General features: G+C 38.1%; 1 protein-coding gene across 3 annotated transcripts in view; it reads left to right on the top strand.

Moving 5' to 3' along the window:
* Window positions 1-18729, top strand: part of LOC103023885 (exocyst complex component 3-like protein 4) — a 71469-nt gene extending 52740 nt beyond the window's left edge. For all 3 annotated transcript variants that reach the window (XM_049481460.1, XM_049481461.1, XM_022684448.2), the window contains 13 exons: window positions 638-813; window positions 1732-1875; window positions 3885-4497; window positions 4654-4768; window positions 4876-4998; window positions 5770-5870; window positions 5965-6078; window positions 6212-6335; window positions 7275-7397; window positions 7474-7626; window positions 7725-7846; window positions 16905-17046; window positions 17177-18729. In XM_049481460.1, coding sequence (XP_049337417.1) covers window positions 648-813; window positions 1732-1875; window positions 3885-4497; window positions 4654-4768; window positions 4876-4998; window positions 5770-5870; window positions 5965-6078; window positions 6212-6335; window positions 7275-7397; window positions 7474-7626; window positions 7725-7846; window positions 16905-17046; window positions 17177-17179 — 2043 coding nt within the window. In that variant the 5' untranslated portion in view covers window positions 638-647 and the 3' untranslated portion in view covers window positions 17180-18729. The remainder of the gene's footprint in view (window positions 1-637; window positions 814-1731; window positions 1876-3884; window positions 4498-4653; window positions 4769-4875; window positions 4999-5769; window positions 5871-5964; window positions 6079-6211; window positions 6336-7274; window positions 7398-7473; window positions 7627-7724; window positions 7847-16904; window positions 17047-17176) is intronic.
* Window positions 18730-18970: the final 241 nt, after the last annotated feature.

Raw genomic sequence — 18970 nt, forward strand, 5'->3', positions numbered from 1 at the left:
CACATGAATGTTTACTTTCCTGAATAGACTTTATTGTACAATCATGTATACTGACGCTAGAGTTGGCACTAAGTCAGCTGGATAAATGTAAAGTAGGTTATGTAAAATGTAAAGCCTTTGAGTTTAAAGGTACTCAGAGAGAGAATTAACAGACAAATGCACTTTTACTGATCATCAAAGGATTATCAAAGCGAAACTCTTAAAATAATTATTACCATAGTTCTGTTCAAGGAGAACACATTTTTAAAAACAAAGCTCCAGATAACAAAAGACCAAAAATAAAACACTTGTTGAAATCAGTAAATGAAACCATACAAATAATCAAATAAAAACAGAAAAGGAAAGGAAAGTTGATGTCTAATGTCAAGATTTGATGTTGTTGACATGATTTTTTTTGCGGTATATCAGTCCTGCAGCACATTTACAAAAATACCCCTAGACCTTGTTGCATTTAAAAAGAAAAAAAAAATTATTAAGATGACTGACACATTTAATATGGGTATAACTACAAATAACTATTTTAATTAGATCAATAATTTTATTAGATAGATAGATAGATAGATAGATAGATAGATATATAGATAGAGTGATTGATTGAATGATTGATTTGCTGAATCTCATCTACTATATTCTGTAGTCATAACAGAATGATGGCAGACAGAAAGTGCCAAGAAGACAAAGAAAACCCCGTGCATAATTTTGTTCGGACTTGGTCAAAAAGAGTGTTTGGGAGAAAAACAGAAAAAAAAGAAGTGCAGGCAGAGGAAAAGAGTCCTACATCCGACACTAAGCCTGACCTTCCTGACACACCAAGTAAAATTCTATCTCTTGTTTAGTTCTTTTCATTTACACTGATAAATAATCATATCCAATTAAATGTCATATTTTACTATGTGTCTTTAAGAGTAATGAAATATGTGAGACACAGTCAAGTGTGCCTCCTCCAAAATAATCTCTAAGAATTTTCTAATCATTTGCTGTTGATTTCTTGCACCTATTTTGTCATTTTAATTTTTAATAAATGTGGGAGTTTTCTATTTCCACACAAGAAAATTGTTGTATTATTTCTACAAATTATTTAAAATGGTGTGTACTATTATTTTAATAGGATTGTATATAATAGTCATGGCATATGATTGGCAACATTGTCGTACAATCAAATTATCCAGTGACATTTATTGGGTTTGAACTTGTAAAAACCACTTTGTCACTAAGATTAATGCACACTTGTTAGTTTAGTGGTCTGAAAATGCATAAAATCAGATGGACTTCTTTGGATAACTGTCCTCGTGGGTGGGACAATGTCTAATTTAGACTTTGCAGAGACAGAATCACTGAATGGTCTGAATTTTTAACCCTAAAACATGACTGGATAATTTGATTTAAGTATGAAAAAGATATGTTTCTTATTCTGTAGTTCTCATAGTCAATATATCTCATTGCTACTGAAAACATAGGAGGGATTTTGTGCATGTTCACTTCCAGACATGGTGCATTAACATATTATGTATTTAACATATTATGATAAAATATTGCAAAAACCAATTAACATACCTTAAAAGAGTGTAAAATTGTGTCTGGTTTTAACAGGAATCATTTATATGAAAGTATACATTTTATAATTTTTAAGTTTTTAAATTGAAATTCAAAACTAATTTACTAAAATTTCTAAAGGTTGTGTAATTTCCCAACTTGTCTTACTAATTATTTTGTTGTTGTTTTCTATATTAGAAGAAGGCATTACAAGAAAGCCTTCAAAACACAAAAAAAGTGAAAAGAGAAAACCCTCAAAGGATGATACTTCAGAGGAGAGAAGGAACAGTAATGGTTGTGGGGTCTCTTTCATCCATAATATCCCACCTAAGCCTCTGTCAGGTACAACCCTTTACATTTCTCCACTTTACTTAACCTTCAATGTAATAAGTTCTGTATATCAGTGCAGCATATGGTGTCATAGATCCATGGATACAAATACCTTTTTAACATACCGGCAGTGATAGGGATTCGAGTTTGGGACTTTTTTTTTAAGTCGCACACACAGAGACCTCAGACTTGACTTGGACTCGTGCACAAAAGACATCAGACTCAACTCAGTCTAAGACTTGTGAACAATCATTATGTTTTCTATTTTTGGCGTATGAATATTGAGGAAACTTTGAAATGTGGGACAAGCCTTTTTCCATATTATACAGATGCGTGCCTCGTACACTAGTCTCAGTCTGACTCTCAGATGACGGTTATGTTGTCCAGCATACCTTTAGTAATACCATTTGTCTGTAAGAATTTCAAACTAGATGTCACCAACTGAAAAAGTGCAAACGGCAAAATAGCCTTTCAAAGATCAAAGATGTTTTTTTGAGCACATTTGGCAGATGTAAAGCACATTTTTAGGTATTGGAATAAACGATCAAATTGATTAAAAATTATAATATAAACTGCCCACTTTTTAAATTTGATATAGTGGTGCAGATTTAAAGCAGCTCTAAGTGACCCATTCATAGACAACTGTCTCACACTGCATTATATACATTTTATATATATATATATATATATATATATATATATATATATATATATATATATATATATATATATATATATATATATATATAAAATTATTATAATTTATGTTGTATTCTTGTTGAAAATAAGAAATTTCACATTAATTATAACTTGCATATCATGTATACTTCACAGTACATTTGATCTTGATATAGTTTATAACAAACAAACAGTCATCCTGCATCAGTAAAAGGTTTATTTCCTTTATTAACGACTAGAATTTACTGTATTTATGTTCCTTTGGTCGCAAAAAAACAAACTTAAAGGCAGGTGGAAAATGTCTGAGCAGGAGGGAGCCAAAGGCTCGGATTCCAGGAAAATCTGCACACTGTATTATCGGTACCACTTTAAAATAAGACTACCCTTATAAATAGTTTATAAATTGTTTATAAACTAGATTATTAAGTATTATTGATTAGGTTGTGAATGCCTTAAAACCATTGATAAGCAGTTACAACACATCAGTTAAAACAGTGATCCCTTGTTTGCTTAGTCATTTAATTCAACTGAATCATTTATTTTATAGTAAAGAGTTAAATATACTTACAAACATATTAATATGACAAGTGTAATGCTGATTGATGGAAAACACAAAGTAAGATTATTATCTAGAAAGATCTGAGGTTTGACAGTAGAAATGAGTGTGGAATCACTACTTTGCCATTTTTTTAACTCACTGTTGTCATTTCTATCCAAGCTGGTATTTATTTATTAACTGCTTATTAATAAGTTTTAAAGTATTTGCAGCCTAATTAATAACCATTAATAATCACATTTATTAACCATTCATAAAACCTTTATAAAGGTAGTCTTATTTTAAAGTGGCACCGTATTATCTAACTGTAACACTATAGCATTAATAATCAGCAGGTTAGCAGGTTATAAATGTAGAATAATGATGGTGATCAGCCCTGTAATGAATGATGAGCGGAACATGCTCCATTCTCTCCCTCCATGCTTCACATTTAAAATGCAGCCCAAGCAGTTTGAAATTCCCTCAAAAAACAACGACTTTATTTTTATAATATTACCACATTAATTATGACTAACAGCTAAAGGAGTAATGAATCAGTAAATGCTTAGATTTTTTAGATATAGCTGTGCAGCAGACTGAAAAGCAGACAACGATAGACAGCTCATTACAACCAGAAGAGACTTGAGACTCAACTCGGACTCATGACCAAAGACTTGAGACTCGACTCGGAATCGTGACCAAAGACTTGTGAACATCTCTGCATACCATTACTTAATATTGTACTCATGTTCAAGATTAACTATTTAAATCTGATAAAATAGTTTTTACAATTTTTATTCTGTTATAGTTTTGCAGATTGATACACTTTTAAAAAGTCATCCTTTAGAAGAGGCCTATCCACAGCTGCTATCACTGCGTTCAGAGTTTCAGCGTGAGAAGGAAGCTCTGGGTGAGACGACATCTCCAGTGGAATTAACTAATAAAGAGAAAGACCTGTCTTTGCTCTATGAGGCCCTGAGGACCAGAGTGATTGACATCATCCGAGACTCCTGTGAAAAACATTCCAGAGATGTGCTGGAAGTTGTGGTTCTTATCATCCAGGCGGAGGAAAGAAGAGAAGGACATCTGGGTGGCATAGGAGGATGGAGAGATGCATGGAAGGGTGCAGTAAAGGACGGTGTGAGGGACACTGTCAAGAGGGTCCACCTGGACAGAAGTGAAGAAAATGTTCCCAGGTTGGCAGAGGATTTGGATAACCTGGGCAGAGGGATTTTGGAACTGTTGGAGAAAGTGAAGACAGAGCTTGTAAACTCTTACCCTGTGAGCTTTAATGTGTTTGAAACCTACGTTTCTTCTTGTCATGAGGTTGTCGGAGAACACCTGAAGGAGATTTTTGGAAAGATCACAGTACTTAAAGATTACTATGCCATGCTAGATTTTATCTTCAACCAATATAACAGGTGAGAAGCTATATAAGATATATATATATATATATATATATATATATATATATATATATATATATATATATATATATATATATATATATATATATAAATAAAAACTTTGAAATTAATTTAAAACCAAAATCACACAACATGCACCTTACCTTACAGTGAGAAGATCCTTGGTAGTCCCTCGTTGCTGCCAGAGATGAAGAAACAGAATGCTTTCACACTCCCTGATGACTTTGTAAATCGGGTTAAGGACAAATACTGTAATCATCTACAGGTGAGAAAATTCATTTATAGTAAGGCTATAAGCAAGTAGCAGTATTTGTTTTATAGCTTTTCTCAATTTCTTTTTTGGGAAATCTATAATGTAAACTCTTTTATCAGGAAGAATTTAAAAACTTGTTGGAGAAAATCATTAGAGATGAGCAGGAGAAGGTGTGGGAGAAGAAAGCAATACCCAAGACAGAGGATGAACCCACTTCTGAAATACTCATGGAGATTTGCAAAGTACGTAAAACACATTTCCTAGAGGAACTCTCCAACATATAAATATATTTTATTATTTTGTGGCCTTTTTATGCAGTATATTATTGCTATATACATTAAAATCACATATCATCGTCAAAGAAATAGTTGCACCTAGAATTGCAATGCTAATTGAAAAGGAAGATAAAGATTAGCAGGAATTTAGACTAATGTGTTCAGTTCTTGGTCAGTAGTGTGTTCTGCATGTGTAACATAACATGTCATTAAAGGTGTCAAAAGTAATATTATAAATAAAAAATGGAAAATATAGGGTTTCAGCTGCATATAAGCCCAGTAAATTAATTATTTTATTACAACACAAGTATGTTAAAGAAACTTAGTTGGAACATTTTGCTCGGGTTCTCTGGAGTCTCTGTCACGGTTCATCTTCATACTAGAATATATACGTCTGCTGTGTCCTTGCTGCAGTGTGATTTGATGTGCAGTAACAATAGATTGCATATAAACCAATAGGGTGTCCAAATGGTATATGTTTATACTTCTCATCCAACCACAATCAAAAGAGTTTCTGCATAGGGTTTGCTTTTTCGAATGATAAAAGACGTAAAGTAAACAAGCAGAAATGAAATAGGAGTAATGGGGCTATGTTTAAAATGTGAGGAGTGGAAAATACAGATAATTGGGTAAAAATGTAATGAGTACAAATAAAAAGCAAAAGCATACATGCATTTGTAAAATAGTTATGATATATTTTGATAATTAGATCAATCAGGTTATTGTACTTATATTTAGGCAGTAGAATCACATGCTGAGGATTCTGGAAAGCTTGATGCAGATCTGAAAAAGAGAGTCCTTTGCAGCTGCCTGGAGGCTATAAAGCACTTCCCCGCAAGGTAAAACACAACTTAAAAACTGACTATAAACTACCACATTTGCAATCATTAAATATAAATATCTTATCTTTTACTCATGTACCTCTGTCTTTAGATTTGAGGAAGAGTTCACAAAGCAGAGCTCCTCTTTGTTAGGCTCAGATGTACTGGACTGGTGTTTCTGGGCTAAATATCATGCTGTATATATAAACAGCTTCAGCTTACTCAAGTAAGTCTTCACTGTGGGATTTTGCCATTTCTTTACCCTGAAGTCTCTAGTTTTAGATTAAATTTGAAGTTTCCTAGTTTTAGATTAACTATGATAGTACAGTAATTCTTTTACCACTTTGTTTCTCTTCCAGAGAGCATGTGGAGAGCTACAAACCAAGCTGTCCAGATCAGGTTGCAGATCTGGAGAAAGAAGTGGATGGTCTGCTTCTAAATTTGAGACAAGCTCTGCTGAAACAGTTTAAAGTTGAAACTGAGGTAGGCTGCTCTGGATGCAGAATCAGACTGAAATGTTTTGTGTTGACCAGATTGATCAATTTTCATTGTACCATATTTTTCGCACTATAAAGCGCACTTAAAGTCCTTTATTTTCCCAAGAATCACCACAGATTTACCAGTCAGATTTTAAGGAGCAGTAAAGCCACTCCACTGAAATGCAGCGTTATAAAGGAGTTTTAGATTAGTTTTGAAGCAGCATTAGCATTAGCTGCTAACTGCAATAAGCGCTAGCTCTTTAGCTGTTCAGAGGTGAGTGTTATTGGCTTGTAGCTTGCTGATAACCCCGGCTAGCACAGATGGAGCCGCATTGGCATTAACTGCACTAAGCGCTAGCTTTTTTGCCGTTCAGATGCGAGTATATTGGACTGTAGTCTGCGCATTTACCATGTTAAAACAAACTGCTAGCTAATATCATCTTGGCTTTCCGGAACACTCAAGGTTCCTTACTGTAGCGATGCCAGGCGGCATTAGCCGCTGGCCACAGCTAGCGCTAGTGGTTAGCTGCTAATGATAATATTGCTGCACTGAGCTATAGTGGAAATCTGGAAATCTAAGCTTACTGTAAATATACGGAGGCACTTTACTTACTCAAACAGTTTTTAGGAGAGGAATCTGTGTAGACCAGCGCTACCATCCAGCTTCGTTTGACTTTAAAAGAAAATGTTTATTTTTTTTTATTAGAGTTTTATTACTTAACTTAGCTTAGCTTTACAGGTCTTGTCACCCAGCGGCCAGACCTGCTAAATTAGAGAGAAACCATGGCGACACTCCTGTTCCTTACTAGTGTCGCATAATGTGCCTTATGATTGAGTGTGCCTTATGTATGATCAGAAAATAGATGTTTATTGCCAGTGAGCCTTCTATTCCAGTGCAAAATGTAAAACTGTTTCATTATAAATGTACAATGATTTGTTTCAGCCCTTCATGGAGATTATAATGACCAAGGAATGGCTAAACACAGACAGCAGTTTTAATGATATAGTGAACAGAATAGAGAGCTACTCTGGAAACTGCGGATACATGAGACCTCTCCTTGCACAAGTAAGTCTGATCAATACACAGATTATAGTAAAGTAATTTCTCATAATGTTTTACAAACACTTTTTATAACTTGCAGTCCTTCATCAATGATCTGCACTACCATGTGGTGAAAGAGTACATATCTCAGCTACTGAAAAAAAAGTACTCATGCAAAGGCAAGAAGAATGATCTCGCTGCCGAAAAGATTAGAGGCCAGTGGAACGAGTTTAAGAGATTGTTCAGTGAAAAGGTAATATACCATTTGCTAAATGTTCAGGATTAGCTCAAATAGATTTAGTTTCATATATATTTTGTGCATTTCAAGATTTATTTATTTTTTCTATTTAGAGGTCAACCTTAGAATGGCTTTACCCATTAGGAGATCAGCTGAGTGAAATCATTGAACAGGAGAACGAGAAAGACATCATCAATTTTTTACAACCTTTGATTGAAAATTATCCTGACATCAGGTAAGTAAATGATTTCATCTTTTTTGTTGATCACAATCAGAGTGCAATATTACAAATGCACTTAACCTACGTGGTACAAATTTAAAATGTAAAATTACAGTAATTAACTGGCAACAGTTTACCAGTATAGTTTTGTACCCGTGGCGGCTTCTGCCAAATCTCTTAGGTGGGCAAATATTATGATGATGTGATTTTATTGTGACCTGTTTAATATTTACAGCTATCTAACTAGACAGTGGTCAAATTGCACTTTGCAGATTAATCAGCTAACTTGACATTGTCACCCTGCATTACACTTTTAACACTAGTATTTTTCTGGTCACCTCAGTGCTACTGTGCAGTACTTGTGAACTGATCAGTGATGTCAGTAACGCGTTACCTTTTTTCAGTAACGAGTCTAACGCTGTAAGAAACCAACCAGGAGTTTGGATGCAAATGCAGACAGGTTTATTAGTCCAAAACAGAAGGCAAAAATCGTAGTCAGACAGGCAAGGTTCAAAAAGACCAGAAAAGACACGCTAGGCTAGAATCGTAGTCAAGGGGAAGCAGTAGATCAAAAACCAGGGAAACAGTAACATACAATAACGCTCGATAAGACACAATGTGGCAATATCTCGCAACTAGGCAGTGCATGAGTCCAGTTTATATAGTCTTGTAAATGAGTGATCTCCCACCGGTGTGTGGGAGAGGAGGAGTCAGCCTCAATACTCAGGAGAGGCGGATCTTAAAGGTGTAGTGCGAGCAGGTGTTACAGAACCCCCTTCCCTACGCGCTACTCCAGGAGCGCCAAGAGTCCGGCCGGGGGGTCGGCCCCGAGGTCTGGGTGCAGGACGTTCCGGCCTGCGGGAGTGGAAATCCGTAATGAGAGAGGGATCCAGTATGTCCGATGTAGACACCCAGCTCCTCTCCTCGGGACCGTACCCCTCCCAGTCCACTAGATACTGGATGTGCCCCCGTCTCCGACGTGAATCCACAATGGTGTTGACTTTGTAGGCAGGACTGCCGTCGATGTCCAGAGCTGGAGGTGGTGATGAGAGAGGGGAGGCATCATCCAGTGGACCAGGAATAACCGGCCTGAGGAGAGACACATGAAAACTGGGTGAGACTCTGTAGTTACGGGGCAAAAGCAATTTATAAGTCACATTGTTTATTCTTTGTAGTATTCTGAAGGGTCCAACAAACCGTGGACTGAGTTTACGACAGGGCAGGCGCAACTTGAGGTCCCTTGTGGAAAGCCAAACTCTGTCACCTGGGTTAAATAAAGGGGTTTTACCTCTATGTCGATCTGCCTGTGCTTTTTGTCGTCTGACAGCCAAACCCAGACGTGCGTGTGTCTGTTCCCAAGCCCTCTCACTGTGTGTGAACCAGTCGTCAACAGCAGGAGCGTCTGTCCTCTCTGCATTCCAAGGGAACAATGGTGGTTGGTAACCTAGAACACACTGGAATGGAGTTAAACCTGTAGATGAGCTACGTAGAGAGTTCTGAGAGTATTCTGCCCACGGCAGAAAGCGGGACCACTCCCCCTGTTGGTCATGACAGTAATGGCGCAGCAGACGACCTATTTCCTGATTGAGCCTTTCCACTTGTCCATTAGCTTCGGGGTGATGGCCTGACGTGAGACTGACAGTAATCCCCAACTTATCCATAAAAGCTTTCCAAACTGAACAAGTGAACTGAGGTCCCCGATCAGATACAATGTCCTCCGGTATCCCAAAATTCCTGAAAACGTGAGTGAACAAAGCCTCTGCAGTCTGGAATGCAGTGGGTATAGTGGTGAAAGGCACCAATTTACAGGCTTTAGAAAACCTGTCTATAACTACAAGAATAGTGGTGAATGTTTGTGATGGAGGTAAGTCGGTGAGGAAGTCTATGGACAGATGGGACCAGGGTCTGAGAGGTATGGGTAAAGGCTCTAATTTACCTGCCGGCAGTGATCTGGGAGACTTGGTACGAGCACACAGGGAACAGGACTGAATGTATGCGTGTATTTCCGGCTCCATCCGAGGCCACCAATACCGTTCTCCCAGCAGATGATAGGTGCGGGCTGTGCCTGGATGACCTGTAGCCAGAGAGGTGTGGGCCCATCTTATCAACCTGTCCCTGCATGATTCGGGAACAAACACACGATTAGCTGGACAATTATGAGGAGTGGGTTCTGACCGAGAAGCCTGTCTTATGTCCTCCTCTATATCCCACTGGATAGGGGCAAGGATACAGGAGGGATTGAGGATGGTTTGAGGATCTGACTGAGTCTTTTCTTTTTCAAAAAGCCTGGATAAGGCATCTGCTTTACCATTCTTGGAGCCTGGTCGATAAGTGATGGTGAAACAGAAACGAGAAAAGAAGAGAGCCCACCTCGCTTGTCTGGAATTAAGACGTTTGGCTGTACGCAGATACTCCAAGTTCCGGTGGTCAGTGAGGACGATGAATGGGTGATGCGCTCCCTCCAGCCAGTGTCTCCATTCTTCCAAAGCTAATTTAATAGCCAGCAATTCACGGTTGCCTACATCATAGTTGCATTCTGTGGGAGACAGTTTTTTAGAAAAATATGCATATGGGAACAGTTTAGCAGGATTACCTTGACGTTGTGACAGGACCGCTCCTACCCCAGAGTCAGATGCGTCCACCTCCACGATGAAGGGCAGAGAAGGGTCGGGATGTTTCAGCATAGGGGCTGATGTAAAAAGTGTCTTAAGCTTATCGAATGCCTGCTCAGCTGCCACATTCCACACTAACTTCTTGTGTTCCCCTCTAAGCATAGTAGTGAGTGGAGCTGCCTCCAAACTAAAGTTTCGGATGAACCTTCTGTAGAAGTTGGCAAAGCCAAGAAAACGTTGCAAATCTTTTCTACTCACAGGTTTCTTCCATCCAGTTACAGCCTCCACTTTCTTTTCATCCATGTGGACCCCCTCACGATTGATCAGATAACCCAGGAATGAGATGTGGGTCTGGTGGAACTGGCATTTCTCTGCTTTGACGTACAGTCTGTTCTGTAGGAGTCTTTGCAGTACTTGCCTCACCTGTTGAACGTGTTCAGGAAGAGACGCAGAATAGATAAGAATATCATCTAAAAATGCAATGACATATTTACCCAGCATGTCTCTCAGAACTTCATTGATGAATGACTGGAAGACAGAGGGAGCATTTACCAATCCATAGCTCATCACCAGGTATTCATAATGGCCAGAGTTAGTTGAAAAAGCAGTCTTCCATTCATCACCTTCTTTAATTCTAATCAAATTATATGCACTGCGAAGGTCCAATTTAGTGAAATAACGAGCTCCCCTAAGCTGTTCTAAAGCAGCAGGTACCAAAGGCAGTGGATAACGGAACTTTTTTGTGATTTCATTCAAACCACGATAATCCACACACGGTCTTAAACCACCATCTTTCTTTTCCACAAAAAACATACTTGCGGAGGCAGGAGAAGTAGAGGGTCTAATGAAACCCTGGTTCAGGGCTTCCTGGATGTAGTCCTCCATAGCCTGTGTTTCCTTGACTGAAAGAGGATAAATGCGAGCTCGGGGAGGGATTTTACCTTCTTCCAGTTCAATGGAACAATCCCAGGGTCGATGAGGTGGCAATTCAGAGGCTCTTATTTTACTAAAAACATCTAATAGGTCTGAATAGACATCCGGAATGTCAGTGAGACTGGGTTCTAAGGGGCTTTCAATGGAGGTAGATGCCAAGGTCAGTTTAATACAGTTTTCAAAACAATTGCTGGACCACTGAACAATGTCTCTATCTTCCCAGGAGATTTTAGGGTTATGTTTAAGGAGCCAGGGTAGGCCCAAAACAATGGGGTGAGAGGACACTCGGAGGACATGGAAAGAAATCTGTTCACTGTGAACAGATCCAATGGTTATAGTTACGGGTTCAGTGATGTGCGTTACTGTGCCCTCTCCAATGGGTTGATAATTGATGGCTTGAATCCTTAATGGGGTATCTAATTTTATGACTGGAATCTTCAGTTTCTCGGCCACGGCTTTCTCGATGAAGTTGCCTGCCGCTCCGGAGTCCACGAGGGCTGCAAAGGAAAAGATCTGATTAAGGTAGTGTACAGTTACAGGTACAGTTAACATCTTTATTGAGATGAGAGGATCAGGCATACTCACTGCGTCAGCGCACGAATCGGAACTCGTGCGCTGGGTGGTGTTGCCTGGCCTTGAAAGTGGTCGATTAGGACAGCCACTTCTCATATGACCCCCGTTTCCGCAGTAAAGACACAAACCGCCCTCTATGCGGCGCTGGCGCTCTGCTTGACTGAGCCGCGTGTGTCCCAGTTGCATAGGTTCACCCTCTTCGGCTGAAACTATCTGTGGCAATACGTGACCACGCTGGGCGCGTGACGTATGACGCCGGCTTTGCAGTAACACATCCAGACGGGTGGCCATCTTGATAAGGTCATTCAAAGACAACGCATCATCCCGGCAAGCTAACTCAGTCTGGATTACTTCGGACAACCCTCTTCGGAAAGCCGTGATGAGAGAAGCCTCATTCCAACCGCTTTGCGCGGCTAACGTGCGGAAGGTAAGGGCATAGTCCGCTACTGTGTTACGGCCTTGTCGGAGCTCCAGTAGTTGTTCCCCAACTTCTCTACCCCCCTTTGGGCTGCCAAAAACAGTCCGGAAAGTACTGGCAAATAGTTCATAACTCTCATTCATCGCGGGGTTTTGAGACCAGAGCGCTGTAGCCCACTTTAGGGCTTTACCAGAGAGTAGTGAAGTTACAAACATTATTTTAGCGTTATCGTTGGGACCAGGCGGAGGTTGTTGGGCGAAGTAAATATCGCATTGCAATAAAAATCCCTCACATACCTCTGGGTCTCCGTGGTATTTCTCCGGCAGGGCGACTTTGAGAGGAGTTAATGCAGGTGGCTGGGGTTCTGGTACAGGAGGAGGTTGTGCTGGTGGGTTAACCACCTGCTGGACGGGATTAGCAGGCTGGTTGCTAAACAGAGCCTCCAGACGCTCAGTCAGCGAGTTAAACGCGGTACCCAGTTGATTGAGTTGTTGTTGTACGAGTTCTACAGCTCGTGATTGTTCTGCCACAACCTCATTAAGGTCCCGGTTCCCTGCTGCATCCATTGGTGGCGAGATATTCTGTAAGAAACCAACCAGGAGTTTGGATGCAAATGCAGACAGGTTTATTAGTCCAAAACAGAAGGCAAAAATCGTAGTCAGACAGGCAAGGTTCAAAAAGACCAGAAAAGACACGCTAGGCTAGAATCGTAGTCAAGGGGAAGCAGTAGATCAAAAACCAGGGAAACAGTAACATACAATAACGCTCGATAAGACACAATGTGGCAATATCTCGCAACTAGGCAGTGCATGAGTCCAGTTTATATAGTCTTGTAAATGAGTGATCTCCCACCGGTGTGTGGGAGAGGAGGAGTCAGCCTCAATACTCAGGAGAGGCGGATCTTAAAGGTGTAGTGCGAGCAGGTGTTACAAACGCGTTACTATTTCCAATCCAGTAATCAGATTAAAGTTACTTATCCAAGTCACTGTGCGTTACTCTCTCTCTATCTTCACCTCACACTCACACACAGACACACACAGACACACACACACCGCTCCCTTTCCTGTCAGCTTTACAATCCTCCCCTGTCTCTCTCTCGCACTCAGTGTGTCTTTAGTTTCCGCCTGTTCTCATTTTTCCACCAGTTCTCGGGCTCCTTATCTCTTTATAAAGGCGTTTTTTTCTCGGCCGCATCTCAATTCACTAGCCAGGGCAGCGGTCTGCACAGCCGCAGAGCGCATATACCGTAAAGACAAGAAAAGTTCTGACGCTTTAAATGAACGCTGTCAAAATTAAATACTTTTCAGTAGTTTACTGGTTTGGGTCCGCACTGGACAACGTCTGGGTCCGGACCTGGACCGCAGTATGCATATATGTGATCCCTGGCCTAGACCATATACACGGTTTTGTTTTATAAAACCACTCTTTGCTGCCCTGCAGAGAACAACAAGTTCAATGTGAAGATTTACAGTGTTAAATATTTCAGGTCAAGAAAGACTTTCTTTATTTTTCTTTTTTATAAAAACAAGTATTTATGTTAAGTGAAATCAAGAAAGACCATATTTTATTTTTTATAAAAAAAATAATTTATGTTAAGTTAATTCAAGAGAAATTGTCTTTTATTTTTATTAAAAAAAACGTATTTTTTCAGGAAATAGTTCAACTTTAAATGTCTAGAGATACATTGTTGCTGTTAAAAATGCATTTTCCAATAAAGGGAGTATTGGCAAAACTGGTTATAGTTTTTATGTTAAGGCGGCGCCGCGGCGGGAGGTGGTGTCTGCAGCTGCTGAAAGTAACTAATAAAGTAACTTGTACAGTAACCAGTGTTGGGAGTAACGGCGTTAAAACTAACGGCGTTACTAACGCCGTTACTTTTTTTCAGTAACGAGTAATCTAACTAATTACTATGACTGTAACTATAACGCCGTTACCATTTCCGACACCCCGTTACAGCACGTTACTTTAGCAGCTCTATGAACTTTTTTTTTTTATTTCGCTTTGCCCTGGTTAACCCCTCCTCTGTCCGGTGAACTTGAGCTTCTGGCCGCTGTGCCTGTGGTTTGGCGTGGTGAAGTGAGGCACAATTGTGACGATTTGCGTGCTCTAATCAATTCAGTGATTGCCGTGGACAACCCAAGTTCCGAATTAAGGACGTTAAGCTCTTTTTAGCTGCTCCGGTTTTTGTGGTGCTGCTGCTTTCTATTTTAGAGCTTAGATTCTCTGCCCGAATCCCACCTGACCTGAGGACCGACCCGAAATCAGGCTCCTATTTTTATTTTATATAAAGCTCTGGTGTGATAATCACAATGTTGCTAAGTAACCAATTATTATTGTTCACTAAAGCGAACGAAATAGCGAAAATTGAAAGTGAAAAACATTTGTGTTAACTGAATCTAATAAAAACGGTAATTAAAAGGAAAAACATAACTACCTCGAACTGTATTTTGTGTTTATAAAACTAACTAAAACGAACTGAAATTACTGATAGAATACCCTCATTTTTGTGTTTAATTTATTTATAAGCGCTGTTGTACAGCGGAGTTGTACAGCGGGAGTTGTTGTGCCGAGCGCGCGGCACTCGTGGTCCGTTAGTTCTTGTGTAAAGCGCTCGCGCTAGCAAGCCCACCCTAAAATGAACAGAAAAAATAAAAACAAAATAAAATTAAACTATAATAAAAATGAAAACTGTAATCACGTAGCTCTGGGCGCACGTGAACGCCTCCGCGTTTGACTTGCAGCATTGTGTGTAGCTGTTCTTAAAAATCATTTAAATTAAATAATAGTTCTATGCTTCTATGTTACAGTGTTAATTAACATAATTCTGATTATATTTCGCTCATTCAATCAGCCCGAAAACAGACAGTTTATGGGGCGGATCGGGTCGGGCTCATAATGACAGTTTATGGTTCGGGCTTGGGCAGAATGTGCACGGGCTCCGGCTGGGTCGGATTTTTTGGGCAGGATCTAAGCTCTATTCTCTTTTGGTGAAGCTGTTATATTAATACCATTTTAACGGGCATTAAATTGTTGTTTTTGTCCATTATTTTGTTTTATATATACATATTTCTTTTGAGTGTGGCTTGGTTTGTTAAATTTCATCCCCAGACGCGTTTTTCCGCTTTTTTCAGTATTACAAGTTTTAGTAATTTTCTTTGGTTGTGTGGAGAATTTCGTTTTATTTTTTTGAAATTCGTTAGATTATATTTTTGTCAACATTTTGGGTTTATTTTCGTTTGTTATTTTTTTTTATTTTTCTAATAATAATAGTAAATGCATAATTGATTTCCTTTTTTTGAGGGGCGAATAATAAAAAGTAACGCGATAGTTACTTTTACTGGTAACTAATTACTTTTATAGTGGAGTAACTCCGTTAGTAACTCAGTTACTTTTTTGGAGAAGTAACCAGTAACTATAACTAATTACTTTTTCAAAGTAACGTGCCCAACACTGACAGTAACTTAGTTACTTTTAAAATCAAGTAATCCATAAAGTAACTAAGTTACTTTTTAAAGGAGTAATCAGTAATCAGTAATCGGAGTAGTAACTATACCATCACTGGAACTGATGTATGCAGGAGTTTATTGTAAATGCCTTCTTGAATTAAATGATTTTGGTACTTCAATGACTGAACAGCCAACTGTGCTTATTAATAATGTAATCTGTCAGTTTACCCTCACACATAACTCTAAACATGAAGAAACTTTACCAGCTTTACCATTAATCATTAAATTACATTTATTTTAGGCGGAGCAGATACAGATTAAGAATGGCGTCAGGGCTGATGTTCAATAAATAAATTACTGACAATAAAAAAGTTGGGGAGATAAAATAAGTGGAATCACAATTCAAAAATCACTCATTTGTATTATAATAGTTTTAAATGGCTTTTGATTAATCCCCCTTCTGACTAGTTCCCTCTCCATATATAGCATGGCCAGTGCATTCAGTCGCGAGTAGCCGGAGTGTTTGTGCCACTGCATTGCAATGCAAACAGACTAATAAATCCCAATTTTTAGTTTTGCGTCAACCCAATGGCATAGCTGTCCAGTACTCTTCACATAGATGCAGACCCTACACCATAGCCTGACACCCAGCTCTCCAGCAATGCAACTACACATTAAGTACATATACTTCAAGTAGATATAAATCAACCAGAAATAGCATTTTGTTTCCTAAATGTAGTGTATTTTTTAGGCAACGCAAACAACATTCTGCGCTAAAACATTAAAGCAAATTTCAAAAAACACTTAAAAAAATATGTTTAAGTTAGTTTGAGCTTATCTCTTTGTTTATATACTGGAATGTCTGACGCTTCAATCTTGATTTAAATGGAAACAATACAAAGCGAAATCAACAAAATAAACTAAACAAGAATCGTTTTGAATGGCATTGAATATATTCAAATGCCTATTACATGTGAAGGATTAACATAATCACAATACTGACATGGAAGCTTCAGTGTAATCTGTTTGTGACATAATTGGAGCATAACTGGTGCTTTTTAGTTGATCTTGTTTTTCTAATGTGTTTCCAGTGAATCCCAACTCTCAGCCATTCTGTACTTCAGAGGTGTAGGGAAATATTTAGGAAAGAATCCAGTCATTCAGCACTTTACCAAGCTGAAACAGAATTCTGGGAAGAAGAACCATGAACACGTCTTCTTTAGTGACATTAAGGTATCTGCTGGAATTATACAATACATTCACTACATAACTTAAGTTGTTGTTGTTTGTTGTTTGCTGTTCTGATAGAATACTAGATATATGTGTTTCCATTAATGCTTTGTATCCTTTCTCTCATTTCCAGTAAACCTGCAGGACTTTCAGGGGATACTAAGTCTTGATGATGTCCTTGTTGATCAGTGGTTTGTGTGTGCTGCAGTGCATAGACCTATATATCTATAAAGCTAATATCTAAAACAAAATCTGTGAAACTACTCAGGGCATGAAAACATCCATCTAACATCAATCGAGAACTTAGATATGTGTTTATTTTACATTTTTAAATAATAATTATGTCAGAATTTTATGATAATCACTTTTTCAATTAGAAACTAGAGAGTCAAGAGGTTAATGTGAAGCACACATCCTGTTGTAGTGAACAGAGGTACACTGTGGGTAGACATTTTTGTATTTTTTTTCAAGCATTGTCAAATAGATGTTGGTTACCATGAGTAGTACCAACATTAATATTTTATCTTAGAAACTGGACCGAGTCTGTTTACTTTTTGAAACTTATTCTGCATCCACACAATACTAATTTATTAAATTTATCAATTTTGTTTTATTTTTTTTTTTTGGGAAGGGGGGAATTTAATCATGCAATCTTATTAGTGGGTGTAATTACTAATGACAGTTATATTTGCTAGTTACTTATATGGTAGCAATAAAGAATCTATGAACTTTGAAACCCATTAAAATGTGAAAATTGACAGCTGAAGCCTTAAAAGCAGCTTAAATCCATATATTAAATTTAGCATATATAAATATTTGTGAATAGTTGTCTACATTTTGCTTTCATACTAACAACACAATGTGTAGCAACACATGGTTGGTAGAAATCTGTCCTCCATCTTAGTAGCCCATGAGTTACACATATAGACTGTGTCTGTAATCCAAGAAATGCTAACTTGATGCCTTTCTGCCCACGCTATCACACTTAGAAGACAGATATGATAATTAGCTGTGTTATTATTATCTATTAGTATTCTTTCCCTTTAAAATAAAAGGATAGATGCCTCAGAATCCAGTCAAAATCCAGGTGGTGAACATTTTCAGACCCAGCTATGGAACATTTTAAGGAGGCGTCGTGATGCTGTTATCAGAAAAGTATCGCGTCTTGTTATAGCTTCTTTTTATTTCTTCATGTAAATGAATTGAAATGGCAAAAACATTTCAATTAGCATTTTATCTTTTAAAATTGTATTTTATGCATGTTGGGGATTATATGTTATAATACACATATATTCATACTGATGTTCAGATAATATTTAGTGATTGTACATCAACTGTGTTCTTGTGGAGTGTTTAGGTGAATGTTTTCTTTGGCATTGAGAATATTTTACTGTACAGAAAGACCAGTTTAGCGTTAGACACTGGGAGAGAGCCTCACAGAGACAGGCGGGGTTGTAAACTTTGAGGTTTAGGTGTGACTGGTGTGGGTTACAGCAGCTAGAAAACTGGTAATTGGGGCTGATATACAAAATGTGATATAATATATGTGATGGTATATATTATGAGATACATTTAAGCTGCAAGTGTATATACATGCATCATGAAAGTGGAGGGACTGTGTTATTACTAAATGGTTATTGCATATTGTTAAACTTTTTAAAATAAAGCTTTCAGTCAAATCTTAAATTATCCTTCATTTTTACATGATGATAATGATGACCTAAACTAAAGAATTGTGGTTGTGCTTTGTTTAAAACTTCAGCAACACGCGCTTACATGATATATAAATCCTTAATCTCTCTAAAACATACACTGACTTATTTTAATATTAAATTACATAAATAATTTCACAGAAACCTACATCTTATGTTTTGCCCCTTGAATAAGTATATCTAACAAATTGTAAATAATAACTTTATGTGTTGTT

The sequence above is a fragment of the Astyanax mexicanus genome, chromosome 7 (assembly GCF_023375975.1).
Source record: "Astyanax mexicanus isolate ESR-SI-001 chromosome 7, AstMex3_surface, whole genome shotgun sequence".
Lineage (NCBI taxonomy): Eukaryota > Metazoa > Chordata > Actinopteri > Characiformes > Acestrorhamphidae > Astyanax > Astyanax mexicanus.